This window comes from Drosophila suzukii, chromosome 3, assembly GCF_043229965.1.
Source record: "Drosophila suzukii chromosome 3, CBGP_Dsuzu_IsoJpt1.0, whole genome shotgun sequence".
Classification (NCBI taxonomy): Eukaryota; Metazoa; Arthropoda; class Insecta; order Diptera; family Drosophilidae; genus Drosophila; species Drosophila suzukii.
The window spans coordinates 8,660,436-8,683,368 of record NC_092082.1 but is presented as its reverse complement, the minus strand read 5'-3'; the positions used below and the strand labels follow the sequence as shown (position 1 = coordinate 8,683,368).

The window sequence follows — 22,933 nt, the reverse complement described above, 5'->3', positions numbered from 1 at the left end:
GCCAGTGGGTCATAACAATAACGCCTGTCGGGGGAAATGGGAAATGAGAATGAAAATGAAAACGTACCGTAAGAATGCACACTTAGTTCTAGCTTAGTTCTGTGTATATGGCAATACAGAGAGTGTAAACTACAATCCGCTTAACGATAATTGCCGCACAACGCCCACACACCCTAACCCCTTTATTACAGTGAAAGAAAAATATTTCGAGAATTAATACAGAAAATAACAGTGTATTGTAAAAGAAGTCATTATAATATGATCTATCGATTGAATTTTTGCTTGGGGATGTAAAAATGTTTAGAAATATCTAAAGGTGTGCGATAAGGAAAGTGCTGAAAAGTATGTTATGAAATATACATTCCTGTGCTTATCCAGTGAAAATAATATTATTATTACTATATTATTTATTTGAATCTTATACAATGTTTTTCTCTATTATAGCTAGCTAGTATTTAAAGAATATTATTAGAAATTAATTTTTTTGTAGACTAAATATAACAAAGTGAGATTTTTTTTGGATAAGTAATTAAATAATTTCCAATTATTTCCCCCTGTGTAGCGTTATTTTGTCGCGTGCTCTTTAAAGCCAACCTAATGACCCCCGGCCACGCCCACTTCCTGCACCTGCTACATCCATAAATTGCGTGTAATTTTGGATTTCTTGCTGTTTGAATGTTCACAAAACTCATTTATATTTCATAAACTTAAAGGTTGGGAGGTCGGTAGGTAGGTTGTGGGGAGCAATGGGTGTCCGGAAGTAAGCTTTTGTTTTTCAGCCGTTAGTTCCTTCCGCTTCGACTGTTTGTTTATTTTTCCAAGTTCTGTTCAGTTTTGTTAGGTTTTGTTTGTTTGGGCCTTGTTTTGTGAGGGAATTTAAGAAGCTTCTTGGGTCTTTGCGTGCTTTTTTGTGATCGTAAAAAAACGTTTAAGGTTTCCATTGAAGAGGTCTTTCCCAGAGATTGAATGGTGGAGTTTTCATGATAAAATGCTCAAATCGCTGGGCGTGGCCAAAGGACAAATATTGTTACTTTGATTGCATTTAATGTCTAAACGCGCAAATCAATCAATGGCAACAACAACAACCGACAACGTCTCGATTTCGCTGCAATCGTTGCAATCATGAGAGTCGTTTATTTGTTGCGAAATCACAGCTAAAATGCTGTTCAATTGCCGGTCTAGCTTTTTTGGGGGTGATTCAATAAAGACAAGTGAACTCGACTTCATGAGCACTCAGAGAAAAAAGCATATCCCTAGCAATTATGTTGTACAAACTTATCTGATAAGAAATAAGTGGTCTTATAATTACCAAGGGTTCATTTCATTGGGGGAATGAATATAATCGTTTATCCAATGTTTGTTGAGTACTTAGCTAAATGGAAAAGCAATCAAGATAAGCAAAAAAATTGGAATATTCTATTTTAGAATTTTAGGAATCTGAACTTCTACATATGAAAAATGTTATTTTTTTTTTATTTTTTCTACCATTATGTGGGGTTGTTTTATTTTTTTTAGGAATTCCACATTAACGAGAATTTTGGTTCCTTTTGTTCTCTGTGCAATCCCTAAAATATCCACGAACCTGGGAGTAAATGTGCCACGGTAATGTGATATTTCTGACTTGATTGCACTCTTGGTTCAATTGGCGATTTTCGTTGGGTACTTTATCATTCCGTAAACGATGTCAGCGCAGAATTAAAATTGGCCACTCGATAATATCGCTATCCAATTAAAATGGGGGAAAACTGGGAAAGTGCAGCTGAACATCAAACATGCTGAGTGGCCGTACTTCTTAGGAGGCCACGTATTTAGCATGGGTTTCGCATCATTTCAAATGATATTTTCTATTTCAGCCCTTCGGATACGCTTTCATGATGCCTGTTAGCCCATGAAAGAAGCCACATCAAAAAATATCTATGCTTAGGCAAAATAAAAGTAAAGTTTATCTGCTTTTCGTTTTTTGTTTTAGTCTGTGATGTTTTTTTGATGTTGCGCCAATTGACAGGGCCTTTAATTTCTCTGGCTTTTTTCCTCCCATTGCTCTTTAGTTTTGATTTTTTATTTTCTTTGGTCTTGTCAACGCATCGTTCGGCTGCCATAATTCAAGTCTTTCTGTCTGTTGGTGGCACGCCGTTTGCATAGCCAAACATTTGCTCTTAAATAAAAATTTATTTGGTATTTGTGCGAGTTTTTTTCACTCACTTTTTGCCTTGTTTATTGACAAGTTGAGAGGAACGTGAAGATCTCTACTTCGCTTTTTGTTTTATGTATTTACTTTTATTTCGTTTCTTTTTTTTTTGGACTCTTTGTGTGCCTTTGGATATTTGTCTTCATTTATTTTTATTGATTTTTGTGCTACTGCCCAGGGTTTTCGGTGCTGATTTAGTACCTATATGTACTATGGTAGACAGCGAGTGGTCAATGGCCAATTTCGTTTTCATTTGCTAAGCCAGTGAGTAATCACAATGCATTTATCTATCGACCTTTCGCACACTTTCCACTCCACCCAAACAGCACAGTAGCTTTTCAATTATTTAATTTTCCGCTCACGTTTTGTTAGTTTTTCACGTAGTTTTTCATTGGCCCTCAAGCTAAATGGGACAAAAGGAAAATCCTAACGAAATTTGGCGATAAAAATCTTCGAATAAGAAGCGAACCGAAAGTGCATCTTCAACTCTCGAAGGCGGCGACATTCTCACGTTTCCATTGGCATTAAGGTTTAGTTGATCGCCTTCGCCATTTAAAGGCGAAGAGGGTTTTACGAAGTGCAATCAGAATTGTTTAATAATATTTAAAGTTATGATCTAATAAAAATATGCTTATAAAATGTTGAAAAACTTGTAGTTGCTATATTGTTTTCTTTATTTCAATTGTAATTACTACAGACTTTTATTTTGTTTAAAAAAAAAAGTTGTTAAAAAAATACATCATTTGAAATATAATTATTTTACTATTATATAGCTTATAATATGTTTCTTTTTGTAACCTACCATAAAAGTAGTTACTATTTTATGGCGTTTTTTTCAAGTGTATGTGTGGGTGTGTGCTACTTTTTCCCATTCACTCGCTTCCATGCTTCATTTGGCAAAGCTGCAAGGCAATTGATGACAGACTCGAAGTCGGAGTTTTGACTTTAGGTAAGGCAGCATAAATTCCATTTAAATGGCAAACCAGTCCTCAGCTGCTGCAGCATCATCATCATCAACACAGCCGTGATGCATCTTCAGGTTGGGCCATTAACAACTATGGAAAATGCTATGTGGGCAGCCCAGTGACACACTAAAGTGGCACCCAAGAAAGCAGCAAAAAAAATCGTATTTTTTATATTAAAAAAAAATATACAGAAAATGTCTGCACGAGGTAACAGAAACCGCATTTAAATGCCGGGTTGCAGTTCAAGTTTCGCTTTTGGTTTTTGCAGATGCGCTGGGATCCAACCCGTGTCCCCTTGTTTTCCCCTTCCATATATCCCCGATTTTTCAACCAACCGGTTTTATGGCTTAGCCAAGTTAGCCTAGGGCCATCTATTCTTCTCGCTTTTATTTTTTTCTGTCGTTCCTGGTTGGGTTTTTGCCTTTCCCGTTGCCAAACGTTTTGCCGTTGTTGTGGATATTGCTGCTGTAGGCACCTGCATTTGACGTTTTAGGTTTACCGTTTTGCAGTGGCAGTTTTCCACTGCTAACCTGGTCAGTTATTGCCCACTGCCCCCTCTGGCCGCCCTGCCGAGGCAGTAATTTCATTCATAAAGTTGGCTTGCCATTCGTTTCGTAACTTTAAGGTTAAACCCCCAAATTGGTCAAGCAATTTCAGAAAGTTCGGCTAAAGGGGTGATCAACAAAAGTTTTTATGGGGGTTTTATTTTTATATTTGTTATACACCTCTTTTTTATTTTTTAAATTTTAAAGCACCTGAATCAACTTAGGTTGAATATCTCAATGTCATGTTAAGACTCTAGTAGATTATCTGAAAGCGAAAGTTAGCAGGAAGCTAAAATGTTCTTAAAAAGATTTCATTAAGATAAATAGTATGATGATATAGAAAAACCAAATTTTTTTTGGAAAAAGCTAAGAAAAAAGTTCACCAGACATTGAGATATCGGTCCAAAGTAAACAAATAATCTATAAATTCACAATTTCTTTGTATTAACATTTTAAAACTCACTGGGAGACGCAGCCTTAGAAACTTAGACCTGCATTTTACCAATAATAATTTTCTTTCTTAATAATTTCCCCAAAACTAAGTAAAATTCTGACGATATGAAAGGACCTTGTAATTTGATCAGGATGATTGAATGAATAACTGTAGGAATTTGCCATTCCTTTCCGTACCAAAAATTTCCATAGAACCATATTTAAATAATGGGATTCTCAAATGGTAATTTTATCCTTGACTAGCGACGTGTTTCAAAGCCGTGAGCTGAGCCTTAATTATAGGCAAGCAGCAGCAGCAGCGCGGCTTATTGCATTACAGTGCTCATTACGTATACGAGACGTGTGACGCGCTTTTCATTAATTTTCCACCCAAACCACCCATTCTGTACTATGCACTGGGATGTGATGATGTAGTGTTTGTCTTATTAAAAGGATGCAGAGTGGCGAACATGGCATTTTGTGTATTTTGAAATAAATTTCCGTTCTGTTGATTTGCGAACAGATGCAAACTAACACATACACGCTAGCATTTGTATCTTGTAGCTCTCGTTGCTGCAATTTCAGAGCCATAGCAATTTCTGCAGTCATATTACATGTCACAACACACAACCCCCTCCTCACACCTGAACTTCCTCTTACACTTCAACACGCTTTCGCTGTAATTTCCTGTTGGCAAAAACTGAAAACTGACAGAGGCAGCAAAGCTCTTTGGTATTTGTAGTGAGTAGAGTGTCCTAATTTACACAAGGACTGTTCGCTCTCCCTCCCAGTTTAATATCCTTAGCTGGCAATTGCCATGTAAATTGATTTGGCACGTTCTGCATTTTGCTTTCCGTTTGCAATTATAGTGATGTGACCTTAGGCCAGGCCAAAAAAAAACCCAAAAGCAACTTGACCGGATCTCAGATCTCACCAAAATAGGCAGTGACATATTGCCCTGACATCGATATAATACTTTCCAAAATGTAATCTGGTCGACGGACGTGACCTGCATCGACCCACTTGCCAGTTATCCCGCCCAATTGGGCAATCAGCAAAAATCAGTAGAAGTTAAATAAAATACAGCCAGAGAGCCCAAAGAGACCCAAACAATCGGTTGGCGCGTGTTAGGCAAATTTTCAATTTCAATTGGTAACGTTTAATTGGCATTCGCGGCATGAGCCAAGCGGCCAAGTTGGCCCAGCTTTTTTATTTTAACGAGCGTCGCCCCAAATTTGCCATTGCATCGTAGACCAAAATTGGCGCTTCGATCGCCTGAATTGCGTCAGCGATTGAGCAATTGGTCAAATGCCTTCTGACTGTGTCAGGTTCAAAAACTTGGGAGTCGCCAGAGGAATACGTTATGGGTAATGGTAATGGTAATGCTAATCGAAACGGACGCACATGGCCAAAAAGACTTTGGTTGTAGGAAAGTGCGCAGTCAAAGACCACGAAAACAAAATCAACAAAATTTCACTCGCCATTCACGTCACGGTTTATTAATATTCCGTTGATGTAATGCGACTGAAACCGCACACATTATTTATATATAATTTGGTTTGACTTCTGACAAGTGTGGCAGGCTTTCGGGTTTGTTTAGTTGCTGTCTAAATATTTTGGTTCAATTTAAGATAATCTTAGTCAACAAAAATGCCAAGAAATAGTGCAAGAAACTTAAGATCAAAGAGGAATTTTCAAGATCTATGTTATAAAATATTTATTTCACGAACAATACAAAATATGATAAAAATAGGAGGAATTTTAAGCTAATGAATATATTGGGTAACTGTATTTTGATATATTGCCCCCATAAAAATAAACCTTTTTTCTGTCCGCCAGTGTAATTATATTTCACTCACTTTTCCAGTTTTGCTTCTTTTTGAAATGCATTTCCCAGCGTGATTTTTTTAGGCTTCCCCCACAAAAATTTGCGCGCATTTTTCTTTCATTATTTATGTTTTTCGAGGTATATGTATCATAATTTTTTTTTTTTGCGGCGCCCATCAATCACCAGTTGTGGAATGTGTGACACACTTAAGCGTAACGCATACGCAGCGTGTGCTGCCAAAATGCAATATATTTAATGAGAATGGAAAATTGCTCTAATATTTTTTTTTTGCATATATTTTTTCTTTGCATTGAACTGCCGAAAAATCGCTGGTAGACAAAACGCTTGAAAAGCGGGCACTTGAATGCGCAGCGAGCGAAATTGTTGCAAAATGGAAACGTAAAGTGTTTTGTTGAAAATTTTCCAAAAACAACAGAGGCGAATGTAAACAAAAAGCGATGGCAGTTGGCGCTGGCCCCAGTCAATAAAACAGTGCCAGCTGCCTCTTGTTTTTTCTGTTTTTTTTTTGTCTTCTGCAGAGTAACTACAAATGCAAATTGCCAGGGCCGCAGTGCCGAACGAAATATTTGCCATGTAAATATGGCCCCAAAAAATAAAAAATATATATATTTATAAAAAGTATACTTTTCGTCCTGGCCTCTGCTTTTCGCTCTCTGTTCAAGAGCAATTAAATGAAAAATATTTGCAAATGCAGCGAAGTATTTGCTTGAAGAGCCTGTGACCTAAAGGCCTCGCCTTCGCAAATGGTTGACAGAAAATTATGAAAACTTATTGGGAGTTGTTTAAGATAGAAAAGTTTTTGAAAGGAAAACTTTAGACGGTCGCAGACACATACGCAGACTCATTAAGAGAAGATGGCTGTGGTTCTCAAGTGCAAGTCAGCACATTCCCTACGTCAGAAGCTGTCGTAAAAACAGGGAAAATCAGGAAAAAGCAGAGGGAAAAACATTTTCATTGGCAAAACAGAATGAATTTTCATACAAAATTTTATGTAAATTTAACATGACAAGTTTTTTTCTTAACGTAACACGCTGTTTATATACATATATACACGGGTTTTAGAGTGCGCATATATCATGGGTTGGCCAACGTGGCGGATGAGCAACATGAGCACCAATTTGCACAGCAACGGATTATGTCACAAGATGTGGGGGGTGGGGGGATTTTTTCAGGGGATAGATACTTGCACCTCGCCGACTTGTCATTTGTGGCTTGCATTTAATTAACAAGCTAATTTTTCAAAGCGCAAATCGCCAAGAAGCCGAAACAGAACGCACACAAATATGACGACTGCAATTTGATGGCCTGTGCCAAAAGAAATATAAATAAAATAACCAAAACATTGATATATGTTTACGGCGCGTTGAAATAGCTGCTTTTATAGCTTATGCCTGCCAAGATAGATGAACTGTGTCCATCGCGATGAAATAGTTGAACGTCTGGGTGTTTAAAATCGTTTTTGGGTATTTTTAACATACAGAGCTAATTAAACGAACTAAACACTAAACTAAAACAAGGGCACACATTATTCAGCATGTTCTTGCAAGCAAATGTCAGTTTTCTTAATTGAAAAGCACAAATTGTTGGCAGTATTTATCATTTAAGTCATACCACTTACATGCATTTCTGTGACATTTGCATTAAATCGCAAAATTAATAACCATTTCATGTAAGCAGCTGGGCCAGAAGGGAAAACATATTAAAATGCCACTCACACGATAAGCTGCGTTCTTTCCATTTTAGCACCCAAATAGCAAAAAAAAAAGACCCTGAAAAAGTTTCCTTTTTCCTTAACATGTGAGCGCGTATATATGAATTTAGCCAACAACCAACAATAAGCTGCAAATTTTGCATATTTCATAGCTGCTGACAGAGGTTGGGCCTGGAAATCCGGGCGAGACAAGCCAAATAATGGCAAAAATTTATACAAATAAAACTGACAATTTAAAGCGCATTTTGTTATCCCCACCCCTTCTCCCTGCTTAAAACCCACCGAAATCCTGGCTCACATCCTGACTGCCTGTCTGTGTCCTTTTTCTAACCAAGAGCTTAATACGAAAAGCTCTGGACCAGCTACCGATGGGGTTACCACCTGCAAAATAAACTACCTGGATTTAATTTTGCACTTTTACGGCACGGCCAGACACACACAAAAATAGGAAAATGCTTAGGTGGAGGGGAAAATTTAGAGGAAGGGGAAGCCCCTGTAGCATGAAAAGTGTCTTCGGGGAAAAACTAATACTCATAATGTTCGCATTAAATGTGCACTTGAAAGCGCTTATCTTTTTGTTGGGTTACAAAGGGAGAATAAATTTTAAAAATATCGGTTTTTTAATAAATTTATTCAAAAGACTTAAGATGGAATAAATCTTAGAACCTAAAGTTTCTATACCTTTTCTCATGGGGGTTCCTAAATATTTAAATTTAAACATTCAATTAGTTTTAGTCAACTTAAAAGTTTTTTTTAGGTTTGGCTAAAGTACAGAAACAATTTTATGATATAATGATTCTGGTTCGATTTTGGAAATGTTCCTTTTTAACTTTTATGTACATAAATTGAACTTGGAATTTATAGAGTTATTGTTTTTATTATGGAGTTTTTCGGTTTGAAAAGGTTACTGCAAACAGATTCGCAAATTATGGTTGCGAATTAGATATATTCTAATCCATATACCATATAAGCTCTATATTAAATAATCTCGAATGCAAATACTTTCCACAGTATTTTTGATAAAATTTTTTGGTATATTCTAAAAAATTTTAAGTATTTTTGGGGGTGTACAATGTTTATAGTATTTTTTTATGTTCATTTGCTGAGTGAATATCTCAAAGTGTAATATGGGGGTACTTACACTTTTACGACCATTACTAATCCATAAACCCATATCTCTCTCTCTGCTTCTCTTTCCCCGTTCTCTCTTTCTGATTTCTTTTCTGGAAATGCAGCACATGGTGCAGGCGGGCGTGGCGCCTTTCCCGGGCGCTCCAGCCGGCTATGCCGCCGCACCGAATCCTGCTGCAGCGGCTGTTGCAGCAGCGGCCGCCGCCCAGCAGCAGCAACAGCAGGCTCAACAACAACAACAGCAGCAGCAGCAGCAACAGCAGCAGGCTCAACAGCAACAACAACAGGTGGCCGGAGGACCGCCCAACGCTGCCGACAGTTTGTCAATGGCGGTGGCGGCGGCGGCTGCCAAACAGGCTGCCGATCCAGTGACCCAAATGAAAACGGGTAATGGCGAGGCCGCAGGATCTGCCAACAACAACAATAACAATAACAACACAGCTGGGGCGGCAGGAGCGCCAGGATCCGCCGGAGGATTGACCACAGAATATTCAACTGGCTGTGGGGGCGGTGGTGCATCAACGGCCAATCCGGTGGTGGTGGCCACCAGTGTTTCCGACGTTGTCAATGCCTCGCTGTACATGCAACAGAAGGTGAGTTTGCCTGGATAATTGTTTGACCTTTCCCACCTATTTCCCTATCCCCTCCCCCAACATTCATCAACCCACTCTGTTTGTGTTTGTTTGTGCGTTTGATATGCATTTGTAGCTGTGTTTGGTTTTTGGCTTTCGGGTTCTCTTCGGTTTGGTCTGCTTTGGTTTATAGCTCTGCTTTGATTCGGTTACGCACACTCAATACACAGATGCCAGCACACACAAGTACATAGACAGCAAAGATACACTGAACAAAATCTCGAACCAACTCATCCCTATACAGAAAAATACTTAACTAACTTTTTATCATTTATATTCTTTCGAAATCTATGAAATATATTTTATATAAATTAAGTGTGGTAGTGGTCTGTTTTTCTAGTTTCGATTTAATAAATCTTATTGTTCTTTAAAAAAATTTAACTTTTATTTGAAAACCTGTTTAAAAAATCCTTTTTTTAAGCAAAGGAACCAATTCATCATGTATTTAAGATAAGTTAAATTATTTATTAAATGGATAGGTTTTCTGTTTCTTTTTTGCTTTAAAAATGTTTTATATAAATAAGATTTTTTTTTAAATATTTCTGAAAGCTCCTAACGACAAACTATTAATATTCTTATAATTTTTGATATATATATTATGATTTTATCGCGAATTTGTCATACAATATTCTTAAAGATTAGGCAATAAATATAACATGTTTATTTTTGTAACAAGATATTTTATAATGTCTTATCTCCAAAAAATTAAGCTAAGATAATAAATTAAATATTTTTTATTTTTCTAACATGATATTTTACAATATTTTTTCTCGGTGTAGGACAGGGCATACAAATAGGGGCCGTGCTTGTTATCGCTGCTGCACCTGTTCATGTTTAGTCAGTATTTTTTGTTGGTGTGAGCGCTTTGCTTTTACATTTTTAATTGCAGCGAGCAGCACAGAGAAAAGTGCCAGCAGCAAGCAACACTCACGCACTATGGCATCCACCTGCACTCACACAAACACACCTGGACACACATACACATTTACCAGCTCACCTGTCTCATCTGCATTTGTGTTTGTGCTGGTCCTTTTTGTAGCATACTTTTAGTGGCTAGTCGCCCTCGTTTTTCATTTGACCCTGAAGCTGGGTTTCAGTATGCTTTGTAGTTTATTGTTTCTTCGCTTCTAATTAAAAATTGACTATAGCACCCACGTTAACAAATATGTGCAAGGGTTTTCCTAGAATTTCCCTCAAATCAGTTGCATCCCAAATTATATATATTTTACCAACTTTGCGGAGAGCAAAACCAAAATGTTTTCAACACAGAAAGTCGAGATGGAAAATTTTTGGGGATTCGGCAGTTTTTGGTCTAACAAAGTTTAAATAAATACAAGAGATATTTGACCAAGAGATATTTGCTTATGGAAATTGATTCGTGCATTTGAATAATTAAACAGAAGAGAGCATTTGGTGCATTTTTCATATACACACATGTAGCCTGCATTTAGTAGAGAGTACATTTGTGCCTTGCAGGTGTAATAAATAATCAAATATTGAATTAACTGGACAATATATGGTATGTGCTTTTGTTGTTTTTCAACCTTTGACCGGCTATATATTTTGCGTAGTTCACAATTAATTAAATAGTGTGTTCTTATATGCGCACAATACGCATACGCCACGTAGAACAATATGAAATCACACACTATGAATAGTTCCATTGTATTTGTTGATGTCGTTGGCTTAGCCTTCGGCATAATTCTCCGAAAATGTCAATTAATTTTATACTTGCACATGGTTAGAGAATTTAATATGCTTATTTATGTACGTGTTCGACAAAAGTCGGGCGTTATATAAAGTAAATGAGGTGAAAAATGTTTAGTAATCTTAAATATTAAATCCAAGGATTAAGTCACTTGAATGTGCACTAAATCTTAGGATTTAGTCACTTGAATGTGCACAAACATTGGACAGCAGAATAGCATTTGTTTCCACTTGTCTCAACTTTCAATTACTCAGAAAATTTCATTCAATCAAATGTTTATCAATATTAATTGGCCAAGGAAAAACAACTGCAAAGGCTGTCAGAACTCGACATACATATAAAGCAAACGTAAATCATAAATAAAGGAAAACAAAAGCAGAGAAACTTAGAGAAAGGATTTAAAACAAATAGAAATGTTATTTTGTGATTTTAAGTTAAAGACAAAATGAATGTTGTTAAAGAAAATGATAGAGATAATAGTATACAATATGATTTAAAAATATTATTTGTTATAATTCACAGTATTTTTTAGTTTAGTTGACGAAATATTTAATATAGTACAAGAAAATGTTTGAAAAATATGTGAGAATCCAATATATTTCGATTAGGAATGAATAATTGTAACCACTCTGCATTTTGTCATGATTCATTAAATATTTATATATATAAATCTCTATATGGTAACTGTTGAAATTATATATTCAAGGCATGCCCCAAGCAATTAAGCAGCTGTAAAACGGTTGAGAGTAAAAAATTAAGCTACCCATTTAAGCAAATTGTTGGTGTTGGTCGCCTGCCTGTCTGCCTGTCTGGTTCCTACTTTTTTAGCCCACTTCCACACTATATCTCTTAATCCAAGTCCTGGTCGTCCTCCACGCATACAGACACACACAGATAAACACAGGCTGCAACTACTGCAACTGCAACTAAAACGCAAATCCTTGTTGTTATCTGAAAATTTATCACAGACAAATCTGTCAACACAAACACAGACACAGTACGACTATGAGTACGAGTACAATGGAACCAGAACCAGCCTTGCAGAACCAAGAGTCCCAGGTCCCATTCCGCATCCACTTCCACTGACAAATGGACATGCCATGGACATGGACCAAGTGCAGCAGCCACCAGAACACCAGCAGCATCTGCAATCATCGCTGCCCCCACAAAATGTGCTCAGCATAGTGAGTCAGCCACCAACGAAAAAAATTATAATAAAATAAACAGACGAGGAAAATATACGTATATATATATAAAAAAAACATACAATATATATATGGAGTAGAACCGGGCGGACAATTGAAATTTACGTGGCAGTCTCTTGGTCTTACCATGTTTTCTTTCTACCATTTTTGTTCTCCTATTTGTTTACCAAGCTCATCTTCATTAGGCGACCACCCGACTGTCCAGGGAAAAGCTGCTTTTTGCCTCAACTTGAACTCTTTTGTTACTGCATTGTCATCATCGGATACAATTTTCTTTATGCCTTGAAAGAGCAGCAGATGCTGACCAAGTTTTTAATAATTAATTGAGTCAAGGGAATTAGATTTAGAGCTGTGGGTATTACTGTTGTTAAAGCTTAATTCTTTATTAATTTTTTCTATGTTCAGAAATGGACTTTACTTATTATTATTCTTTTTATTAAATTTATAATTTAAATAAATTTATTATTATAATATTTTTTTAAAGAACATGTAATCAAATCAGTATTTGCCATCTTGTCGTGCCAGCTTAAATTAAGATATAACGAATAAAGGACTAAAATCTGATTCGATCTTAACTCCCTAGTAAAGCCACAGAAAGTATTCAAAGTTCAGGAATAATACCCAAGTCAAATATTCAAATCAAAACAATTCAGAGCAAATTTCTTGCCTTTTTGCCGGGCGAAAAGTTTTCAAATTTATGCAGAAATTCTTTTAATGCCGAATCAAAACAGTGCCGGAGACCTTTTTTCAGCCATGTCGCGTGCCGCACAAAAGCATTTCGATAAACTAAAAAGCGTTAAATGTCATTTACGTGTAACCCGATACCCGAAACAATAAACCCTCCCACCTCCAGCTCCGCCAGTTGGCCATTTATGGGGCCAAAGTTTTTCACGCCATTTCACTTTGGTCCCGAAATGTTCGGTAAACATGCAAACCGAGAGCTGAACCGAAAAAAAAACAAAAAAAAAAAATAGGAATTCAAAGCGTGGAAAAAATATGTATTGTCAGGGCGGGTAAAAATTTGTTTAGATTTATGTGTCAACAATGCGCAGCAAATTAAGTTAAGCGTTATTTCTATTGCCTACATTATGGGGCGGACACAAATATCTCTTGGTTTTCTTTTTTTTTATTTGCCTACTGTTCATTCTGGGTTTTATTGCATTGTCATCGAATTTGGTCGCCTGCGTAAATTGAGAATTTTTTCCATATTATTCCCGATTGGGGAAAATGTGCGGGGAGGGGGCGTTGATACAACAATACCCTTCGATGGCAGTGCATTTTCAGTTTTAATAATGCAGAAATACAAAATGCAAACATTTCCGCGGGCTCGTTGGGGGATTGCTTTTGCAGTGTGGTGGATTGGGTATATTGCAACAGTTTGCGCGACAGTTTTATTGCATAAGTCAACACAAGTTTGTGCCACAAAATATGTATGTACGTATGTGTACAGGGGCTTTCAGCTCCTGTATTCCCCCCTCTGTCTGTCTGTCTGTCTGTGAGTATATGCAACTTTTTTATTGGGTCAAACCCCCTCCCCCCCCACACACACACACAGAGATGCGTGTGGCCCTCTCGCAGGATTTTCATTTCTCCCGGGATGTAAACCACTTGAAAATTGTATTTTCATTTCAATTGTTTATTTATTGCATCACTTGTTCGCATTCGATTTGCCGAGCACCACTGAAAATTCAACTGCTGAAAATACCAACTGCAAACATCAATGGCAAACAGCTGGAGTGCTTTCGAAAGTTTTACAAAAATCGCTTTTTCACCAAATGAAATTGGAAAATTTAATTTTCACTTTTGGCGTTATTTGCCTGGCACAAAATATTGGGTTTCAAACGAGGGTAAACCAAAGTTATACAGTCAAGATTTATTCTTAAGAGCAACTATCATTTTTTAAAAAATTAAAAATATAAAACTTATTTATTTTATCCAATTTTTTATGTAATTGTGAATATTTTTAAAGGGAAACAGAAAAAAAATAATTAGAAGAAGAAATTTTCTTAAGATATTTTTTTATAAGTATTTTATATTTTAATTATTGAGTAGACTTCTTCTAAAATATTTTTTTTAAATATTTAAATGTTCCAAAATATTTTTACTAATAATAATTTATTTTCTTTCCTTTGCAGTCCACAGTATTGATCGCCAATGAGGCAGCAGATTCACAACAGAGCTCCGCCATGCCCAATTCTGGAGGCGGTAATGCTGGCGGCGGCGGTGGAGGCGGTGGCACGCCCAACTCACCGCTCAGCAGCTCCCCGTCCAGCGTAGCAGCCTCGCAGGCGGGCGGATGTGGACTCACCCTGAATGGCAGTGCCACCGAGGGCAGTATGTCCGGGGACACATCGCCGGTGGCCAGTGGTGAACCGCTCCTGCAGACGCCGCCCTCCCTCCAACAACAACAACAACAGCAGCAGCAGCAGCAACAACAACAGCAACCGCTCCTGTGCAGCAGTCCCACATCGATGCAATCGGCTGGCACTTCGGTGACAGGCAGCTCGATAGCATCCGGCACATTGGCGGCAACCAGCAGCAGCGGCGTTGGACTCTTGCCCACCACCGGATTGGATAGTATCGCCAATGGTGGAGCAGCCGGCTGTGCCGTGGTGCCGGCCAGCACATCGCAGGTGATCGCCCACCTGAATGCAGCCGCCGCAGCGGCCAGCGGCATCATGTCGCCCACCGCCAGTGTGGCCACTAGTCTCAGCAGCGCCCTAGTCCCGGCCCAGTCGGTCGCCGTCGCCTCCCTCGATGCCAAGAGCCAGCCCAAGCGGCTGCACGTCTCCAACATACCGTTCCGCTTCCGGGATCCCGATCTGCGGGCCATGTTTGGGGTGAGTTCAGACAGAGATTTCTATAGATTTAGATTTTAATATCTAAAATAATGTTGTTTAAAAATACAATTTGTAATGAAATTTAAATCATATGAATACAAATAATTTTTAAAGAATTATTAAGAGTTAGACATGTTAATAACAAAATGTATCAATCATAAGACTAAACAGAACACTAATTTTAATACCCTTTTTATTCATGAAATGCCCATCAATCAATAATGCAGGATACCAATAGCGTAAATTAATTTTTATAATGAAATACTAAGATGATATATTGAAAAAGTTTTATTTGGCAAAACGCCTTAAAAATGTCTCTAAAATTAATATTCAAAGATAAAACATTTTTGATCGAAGTAACACTATTACTGGCTATAATTTGAAAATATTTTAGAGCTCTTAAAATTATAACAAAATTATAAAACGTCCCACGTCAGTAATTTTCGCAATTTTTTAGTTAAAACTTCGAAGGAAAGTTTACCTCATTAAAACAATGTCTCAAAAATTATCTAACTCAAATATTACTTAGAAAATGCACTATCCCCTAAGTTAAACCCTTGAAAGCTTGCCGAAAATTAATATTTATTATTTTTCTATTCCCCAGCAATTTGGCACCATTCTGGATGTGGAAATTATTTTCAACGAGCGCGGCAGCAAGGTAAGTTTCGCCAAACTTTCTATCCTCCTGTAGAAAAAAGCTCGCCGTCTCCCTCTGCAGCTGCATTGCCTGCCTGCTCTCGCTCTCTAGCCATCTCTGTCTCGCTGGAGTAGCTGTCTCTCTCTCGCTCTGCCGCCAATTGTGCGGGACATTTTGCATCTAATTGTCGCACAATTCATTTAAATTATGCACTTCAAGTATTCCCAGATGAGATGTCTTTGTCCGTCGCCAGGGCAACCTTGTCTGTGGAGTTGTCTTTTTTTTTGCAGCAACATTATTATTATGCCCGGTCTGGAACCGGGTGAAAATAATTGCATAGTTACCATAGCACCAGAAATTGTGCATAATTTAGGACTGAAGACCCAACACCTTGAGATGCTCGAGGAGTTTTTTGGGAACAGGATAGGAGAAAGAGAGCGAGGATTGCGGAAAGCAGAAGATGGAGACGGAATGAGGAGTAGTGTGCAAAGAAGGGCACGTGCATGTCGCAGTCGCCACCCAAAAATAGAAAACCCAATAAACCCAATCCCCAAAATTCCCATCCAACAACCAAACCCCCCATTAAAACCCAGGAGTAAAAAGATGTGCCAATGGCCCCTGTCCGAAAGCATGTCCTTGGCCGCCTTGTTGATGTATTTGTAGCTTCTAGCTTTATCTATTTATAAACATTACCTATATATAAATTTATATATAATATGTATACGACTTCAACAAAACCCGAAGAAGAGAACTGACTTTGTTGTACCAAATCGTTATTTTTTAGTTTTTTTGAAAATCGTAATCTATATACTCTATATGTTTCTTTAATTGCATGTTTGATTGCGAATGGCAGGGATTCGGTTTTGTAACATTCGCTAACAGCAACGATGCAGAACGAGCACGCGAACGTCTACACGGCACCGTGGTTGAGGGACGCAAAATCGAGGTGGGTGCATGCCATATCATATACAACTTACCAAACCAACACACACACACACCAAACACACACACACACACATACACCCCCAACTAATTTCACACACAAGTATTATATTATATGTATCACAGGAGTAGCGGAAAGAAATTGCTTTTCAACTTTTAATCCTTGCGTGTCAAAGCGATATGGCTTTAAAAATCCTGCATACCTACTACATTTTTCGTATTTTCCTTTTTTTTTTGGTTTTCATTTAATCCAAGGACTAGCGCAGCACAGTGATTGATTCTTATTTTCCTTTCATTAAAAATTAATTACACATTTCTCCTTTCGCCCGCCTTTCTGATTAATGCTCACTGGCAGAGCCGCAAATAATTGGCATTTAAAATATGCTGAAAATGCGCAAAGTACGGAAAAGTTCCGTCTGTCCGATGGTTGGTTAAACAAATTAACTGAGCCGCATGAAAGGCTGAAATGCAATGTTATTTCCCTACCAAATGGCAACGGAAATCGCGCGAGTCTAATTAAGTCCCTGTGTCCACAAATGGAAGCTCTATATATATATAGGGCGCAACCGGAAACGGAAATGAATGTCCGTCCGCTCGCTGAAAGCCTTCAAAAATTAATTTTCCCCTTTTTTTTCAGTCGAAACAAATGAAATTTAAATAAAATTCCATTTTGATATGAAAGCTTTCCAATGATAACGGGTAGTCTTTGTTATTTTTCATGAGTCCTTAAACGAACAATAATCCTTGGAGTGTTTCATACAATTTTTTCGGAAAGCTGAAAATAAATGACAATGAATGAAAATAGTTTCAATAAAAAAATTTGTGCGCGCAAATATTAGGGTTTTAAAATAGTAACTGGCTTTGTTTATTTTGTAAGCCATCAAAATGTAAAAATACCTAAAAAGTAATACCTCAAATTCAAAATATTGTTTATAACCAGTTCAGAAAAAATCTTAGTTAAATGGTAGCCATGCATAAAATATAAATTTGGATGTAGTTTTATAGAAAAAATATTTTTTTGAGCTTTAAAACGTTTTAAAAAAAAATATGTTCACAACCAAAAACTTTTTTAAAAATTGTTGAAACACTTTTACAACACATACACTTCCAAAAACAGTTTAAACACTATTTGCAAAAATTTTCGTAATTGTCAACTAACACATAATTTATTTCTACATTCTCTATACATGCGATCTTTCTAAATATATATATACTCCGCTCATATGTGTGTATATGATATTAAAAAAAATCTTTAAAAACTCATCACCAAACCAACAACAACTACAACAACAACCACGCTCGCTGATCTATCAAAAAAATAAAAATAAAATAACCAATTGTGAAGGTGAATAACGCCACTGCACGTGTACAAACCAAAAAAGTGACAACAGTACCCAACGGTAAGTGACCCTAACACACCCACACCCATATAAAATAATCTACCACACACACAAAACACATATAAATTCACACACATGGCAGCTAAGTTTAAGCCACATAATGAAACAAGTTCAAATGTTCGGCTAAGAAATGCAATTACGATGAAATGCAACAGTAGCAGCAGCAGAAGCTACGAAAATAGCAATAAAAGTCTGCTAAATTTAAGTGTGCATTGTTTTTGCTGCTATTGTTTAGTTTCTTAACATTCCTCAAGTTTTCGTTACCTTTATTTTTTTTTTTGTTCTTCGTTGTTGTTTTGTTTGTTTGTTTTTGGAACTTTTCACATCAACTTCTTTGGTGGCCAAAAACTGAAACTAACTGAAACTGAGAAATTGAGTTGCCAACGAATGTGTGTTTCCTAATGAAAATGTTACGATTTTTACCCTTTTTTCGTTTGGCAGCACACGCTAGAAAATTTTCCCCGGCTTGTAGCAATCAAGAAAACAAAAACTTCTTAACTGAAATGCCACTAATTTGCGGGAAACCATTTTCAATAATCATGTAAACAATTCCCATGCCTTTCTGTATATTTTTGTAATTTAATTTCTTGGGGTTTTGCGGCTGCCTAACTAAACGCACAGATCAAAACACACTAAAAATAATAATATTTAATACACATCAAAATTAATGCCTATTTGTGGTTTCGATTAAGTTATGTTTAATGCGTCTGCTTTGACTATGATATTGATATTGATAATGATGATGATGTTGATGATGATAATGATTGACCAGCGTTATTTATATGATTTTCATTTTGTTTTCTCTCAAACACCCCACACAGTTGTACTGACCAAAGATGGTGCCATACCGGCCCCAGCTCTAGGTGAGCCAAAACCAAAAAAAAATGCAAACCCTCTTAAAACCCCCCACCCAAAAAACAAAAACCAAAAATGAAATAATGAATGTATTTCGTAATATTTTAGTTTTTGTATATTGTGTGCCTGCCAGAAAAATGTAAACTAAACTATGACACGAATGCTCGCTGCTTGCAGCTTCCGTTCCCTTCCGCCCCTCTATATATTCGTTAGATCTTAAATGAGAGGTCCTCAGAAATGCCTTGGCATGTTGCACGTTAACTGTTGCTAACTGTGTATTGTACTCGCCCACCCTATATTGGCTGAATGAAATCAAAATTTAAACTCGTCCTTATCGTTATACTCTACCAGTTAAACAAAGCTCAAGTTTAAATCCGTCCCAGCATGTTAAAAAACAGATCATATAAAATCCAGGGGTGTCCCGATAAATCCCTAATAATGTTATATCTGAAAAATAGCTAAAATACCCTGTTTTAATGAAAGGATATTTTTAAAAATCGTTGCATATGTACGATTATAATAATGGGATATAGACCATAATATCTCTTAATTTAGCTTCAGGTGGCCAATATGTGTTTTTAGTTCTTTTGGAGATTATTATTGGAGATTCTTAGTATTTCCTTATCCTAATCAATATTTCCTATCTCATCAAGTTTCTTTATATATACAAACATTTTTCAATAATACCTTGATCCACATAAATTCTATCTGAATGCTAAGCTCCTTATCTCAACTCTTCTGCTCTTTTCTGACTTGATTTCTTTCTAAATACGAGCATCAAAAATATCCATGTTAAAGTTCACTCAACTGGAAGTTCTTATTTATTTCGTATACGATTTGCAGTTTAGCGCAGTTCCAGTTGAAGTTATTTTGTTCCCTTTTTTGTAGAAATAACTATAAGAAAAGAGATGAGAGGAACGAAGAAAGAAGTTGAAACCGAGAAAAGTTTTTCCATGCAATGTATAATAAATAATACTGCTGATTAAATCGTCTTCTCTCTGTTTGCCATTAAAAAGTATTCACAGCGCAAAATCTATACTTTGGGTACGCTCAATACGATAAGCCGCTTACAAAACCGAGCAAACCAAACCAAACTGAACCGAAACCCAAGGCATGGGATTGAAAAAAGGATGGGGGGATGGGCAACCAAGGAGCCTTCTGGTAAAGCGGCTCAGCTTTGCTCCAGCTCCATCACCATCACCATCTCCGCTTCTCAGCTGCTTTTCTATCCTGTGTTCCCTGGTGGTCGGTTATCCTTGTCCTGATGCAAAATGCTTTTGTATTGCCAACAAAACTTAGACTCGGACACAAAAAGGCCAATATGACTGGGTAGAGGAGAAGGGCATGTCTGCCATTTTCCCAGCCAGCATCCCATCCTGACAGCTCCAGCTCCCTTTTGGCCCTGTCCTGTGCTATACTGTCCTGTCCTTGGCCATGTGCACGTGCACCTAATGCGCTTCATTTGCGTTGCACTAAATGCTGCTGGAGACCAAGAAGTTTACCGGCTGTCGCTGACCATCTATACAATACAATACACTACAAAAAGGTCTCAATTCGACTTAATAAAGGCAGCCATTAAACGTATATTAGGACAACAATTGAAGAAAAGAACATATAACTGAATGTGAATGGAAGTATTTCTTATAAAACCCCTGAGATATTAGATACATTAGGGAAAGAACCTCCTTTACACTGTCAAAAATAGTGTTTTTAAAAGGAAATTGAGTTTAAAATATAAAAATATATTACATAAGTTTTAAAAAGCCTAAGTGTAATGTATAAAATACATTTAATTACCTTTAAAATCGAAAAAAAAGGTGACAACATTTTAGAAAGGATACAAAATAATATTTTAAAAAATCGATCATTGAGAAGTTTTCCTCTTAGGATTATATTATATTTTTATATTTTTCTTAAGTGCATTCAGAAGAAATACCCTAAAGGACACCCAGAGCTTCATTTTCTCTAGGTCCTGGTAGTCACTTTATCACGTTTCGAACTGGCTTCTTTTGCATGGCAAATCGCCTGCTGCATTATTACCCAGGACGAAGGACGCCTCACGTCGTTGTCCTGCTCGTTAGGCGGCAGTCAGACCTTCAGAGAAGTCAGTCAGAGGAGTCATTCAGTCAGCCAGCCAGCCAGGATAATTGCAAATAAACCACAAAGTTGCAAACATGTGGTGGCTCACCCTGCTGGCAAAACAAACCGCTCAAACAGACACACACACACCCATAAATTTAGCAAAAAAGTTAAGTTTTCTAGTTATCCTGGAGGCGGAGTAGTTCTCCGGGGGGCGTTGTTGGGGGCCAGAAGAACGCTTTATCCAAGCCCTGTGTTTTGTTATGTCTTATGCAAATGTGCGCCCCCCACAAACTTACTTTGTGCATTTGCAAGAAAATTTACTCCGTATAGGTTGATTTTCCCGCACAATTTTCCCCTTTTTCTCTCTGACTTCTGGCTCATCTTCAAGCCATTTTAACTTTCTTGGTGTTCGTTTTTCGTCCTTTTTTTTTCGTTGATCCTTTGACATGTTAAACTTAATGCGCCCTGTCCCTCACACTCTGTGCCCCCTTATTTCTTATATGCCCTTCATGCTGGTGTCTTTCTGTCTGTCTGACATGTCTCTTACTGCATTTTTCCATGGTATTTTTGGGTATTTATTTTGCCATTTTCCCAGGCAATGGCAGACTCCTGTGAATTTTCATGGCACAAAGACAGAGACAGGAGGAGCTCATTGTGTAAGCATTCGATCAGTGGAAGGAAGCAATCATTGCCTGCTTATATGCCATTTTCTTAAGCATTTCTTTTGCATTTGCCATGAATGCAAAGCTTAGACTTACAGAGGCAAAAATGTCTTTGAAGAAATACTTATATAAAAAAAAAGGATTCCTAAAAACTCTTTAAATTTATGACTAATCACTTGAATGTCTACACTGTTTGGTAAACTAAATACTGAAAACTACCCAACCCTTTCTCTAAGTGATAGAATACATTTTGAATTCACATACGTATGCAAATACCCCTTACCCAATGAGAGAAAACACAAGGATGCTGCATGCACCAGCAAACAATGAAAACACAATGCCACAAATCAATTACCATTCTACAGTATTTAACCAATTACCATAAGCACTAAAAAAAGGAAATCAATCTAGTATCTATGTTATAGAGCTGCCTGTTTTTTATGTGCCTAAGACATGTATCCAACAATATTTATTATAGACAATCCCACAAAAAACAAAAACCCTATTTAAATGCAAAACTAATGAAAATATTTTCTTTTGCCTTTTCCATGCCAACGAAACAAAAAATGCAAATATATTTGCAAATATATATAAATCGCTTGCCGGACAAACAGTCTGCGTACAATGGCCAGAAGGTAAGCGTTTTGTCCCCATTTTTCTCTTAAATGTTTTATTGCTATTATTACGTATTTATTGCCTGCCGTACTTTCGTTGTAATTTCTCAAATAATACACACAATTAAACACCACGTCCACACACACAGAGAAGCAATAAGTTATCATAAATGTACAATAATTGACCAGTTTTCGTTTCTGTAAACATACATATAAAACTACATATATTTATAAGAGTTTTATCAATGAATTTTTTAGCTTGTAAGCCGAAAGACCGAAGGAAAAAAGCAAATATTTAGGCAGGGCACCAATGTTGATATTGTTTTATGGCCATTCATATTTAAGCCCATGTGTAGGTCATCGTCGGGAGGATTAAAGAGTCCAGAGTTCACCAAAATAAAACCATTTTTGCGATTGCATTTGTTCGTTATTCTTAGTTTTTATTTTGTTGCAATCTGCAAATATGTTTGGACAAAGTATCTATATATTTTTACGAGCATTTTCTTTCGTTTAATAGAGGATATATAACATTATT

The 22,933-nt window shown here is 37.0% G+C and overlaps 1 protein-coding gene across 35 annotated transcripts in view; it reads left to right on the top strand.

Annotated features, from left to right (window-relative positions):
* Positions 1-22,933, top strand: part of Rbfox1 (RNA-binding Fox protein 1) — a 125,028-nt gene that overhangs the window by 88,873 nt on the left and 13,222 nt on the right. For 14 of the 35 annotated variants that reach the window (XR_011604328.1, XR_011604329.1, XM_036816029.3 and 11 more), the window contains 8 exons: positions 8,926-9,414; positions 12,130-12,345; positions 14,502-15,206; positions 15,811-15,864; positions 16,697-16,789; positions 18,131-18,185; positions 19,007-19,048; positions 22,399-22,419. Coding sequence is in view for 27 of the 35 variants with exons in the window: in XM_036816029.3 (XP_036671924.3) it covers positions 8,926-9,414; positions 12,130-12,345; positions 14,502-15,206; positions 15,811-15,864; positions 16,697-16,789; positions 18,131-18,185; positions 19,007-19,048; positions 22,399-22,419 (1,675 nt within the window). In the remaining 8 variants the exon portion in view is untranslated. The remainder of the gene's footprint in view (positions 1-8,925; positions 9,415-12,129; positions 12,346-14,501; positions 15,207-15,810; positions 15,865-16,696; positions 16,790-18,130; positions 18,186-19,006; positions 19,049-22,398; positions 22,420-22,933) is intronic. The other 21 variants (XR_011604330.1, XM_070996598.1, XM_070996602.1 and 18 more) reach the window with 6 other exon arrangements.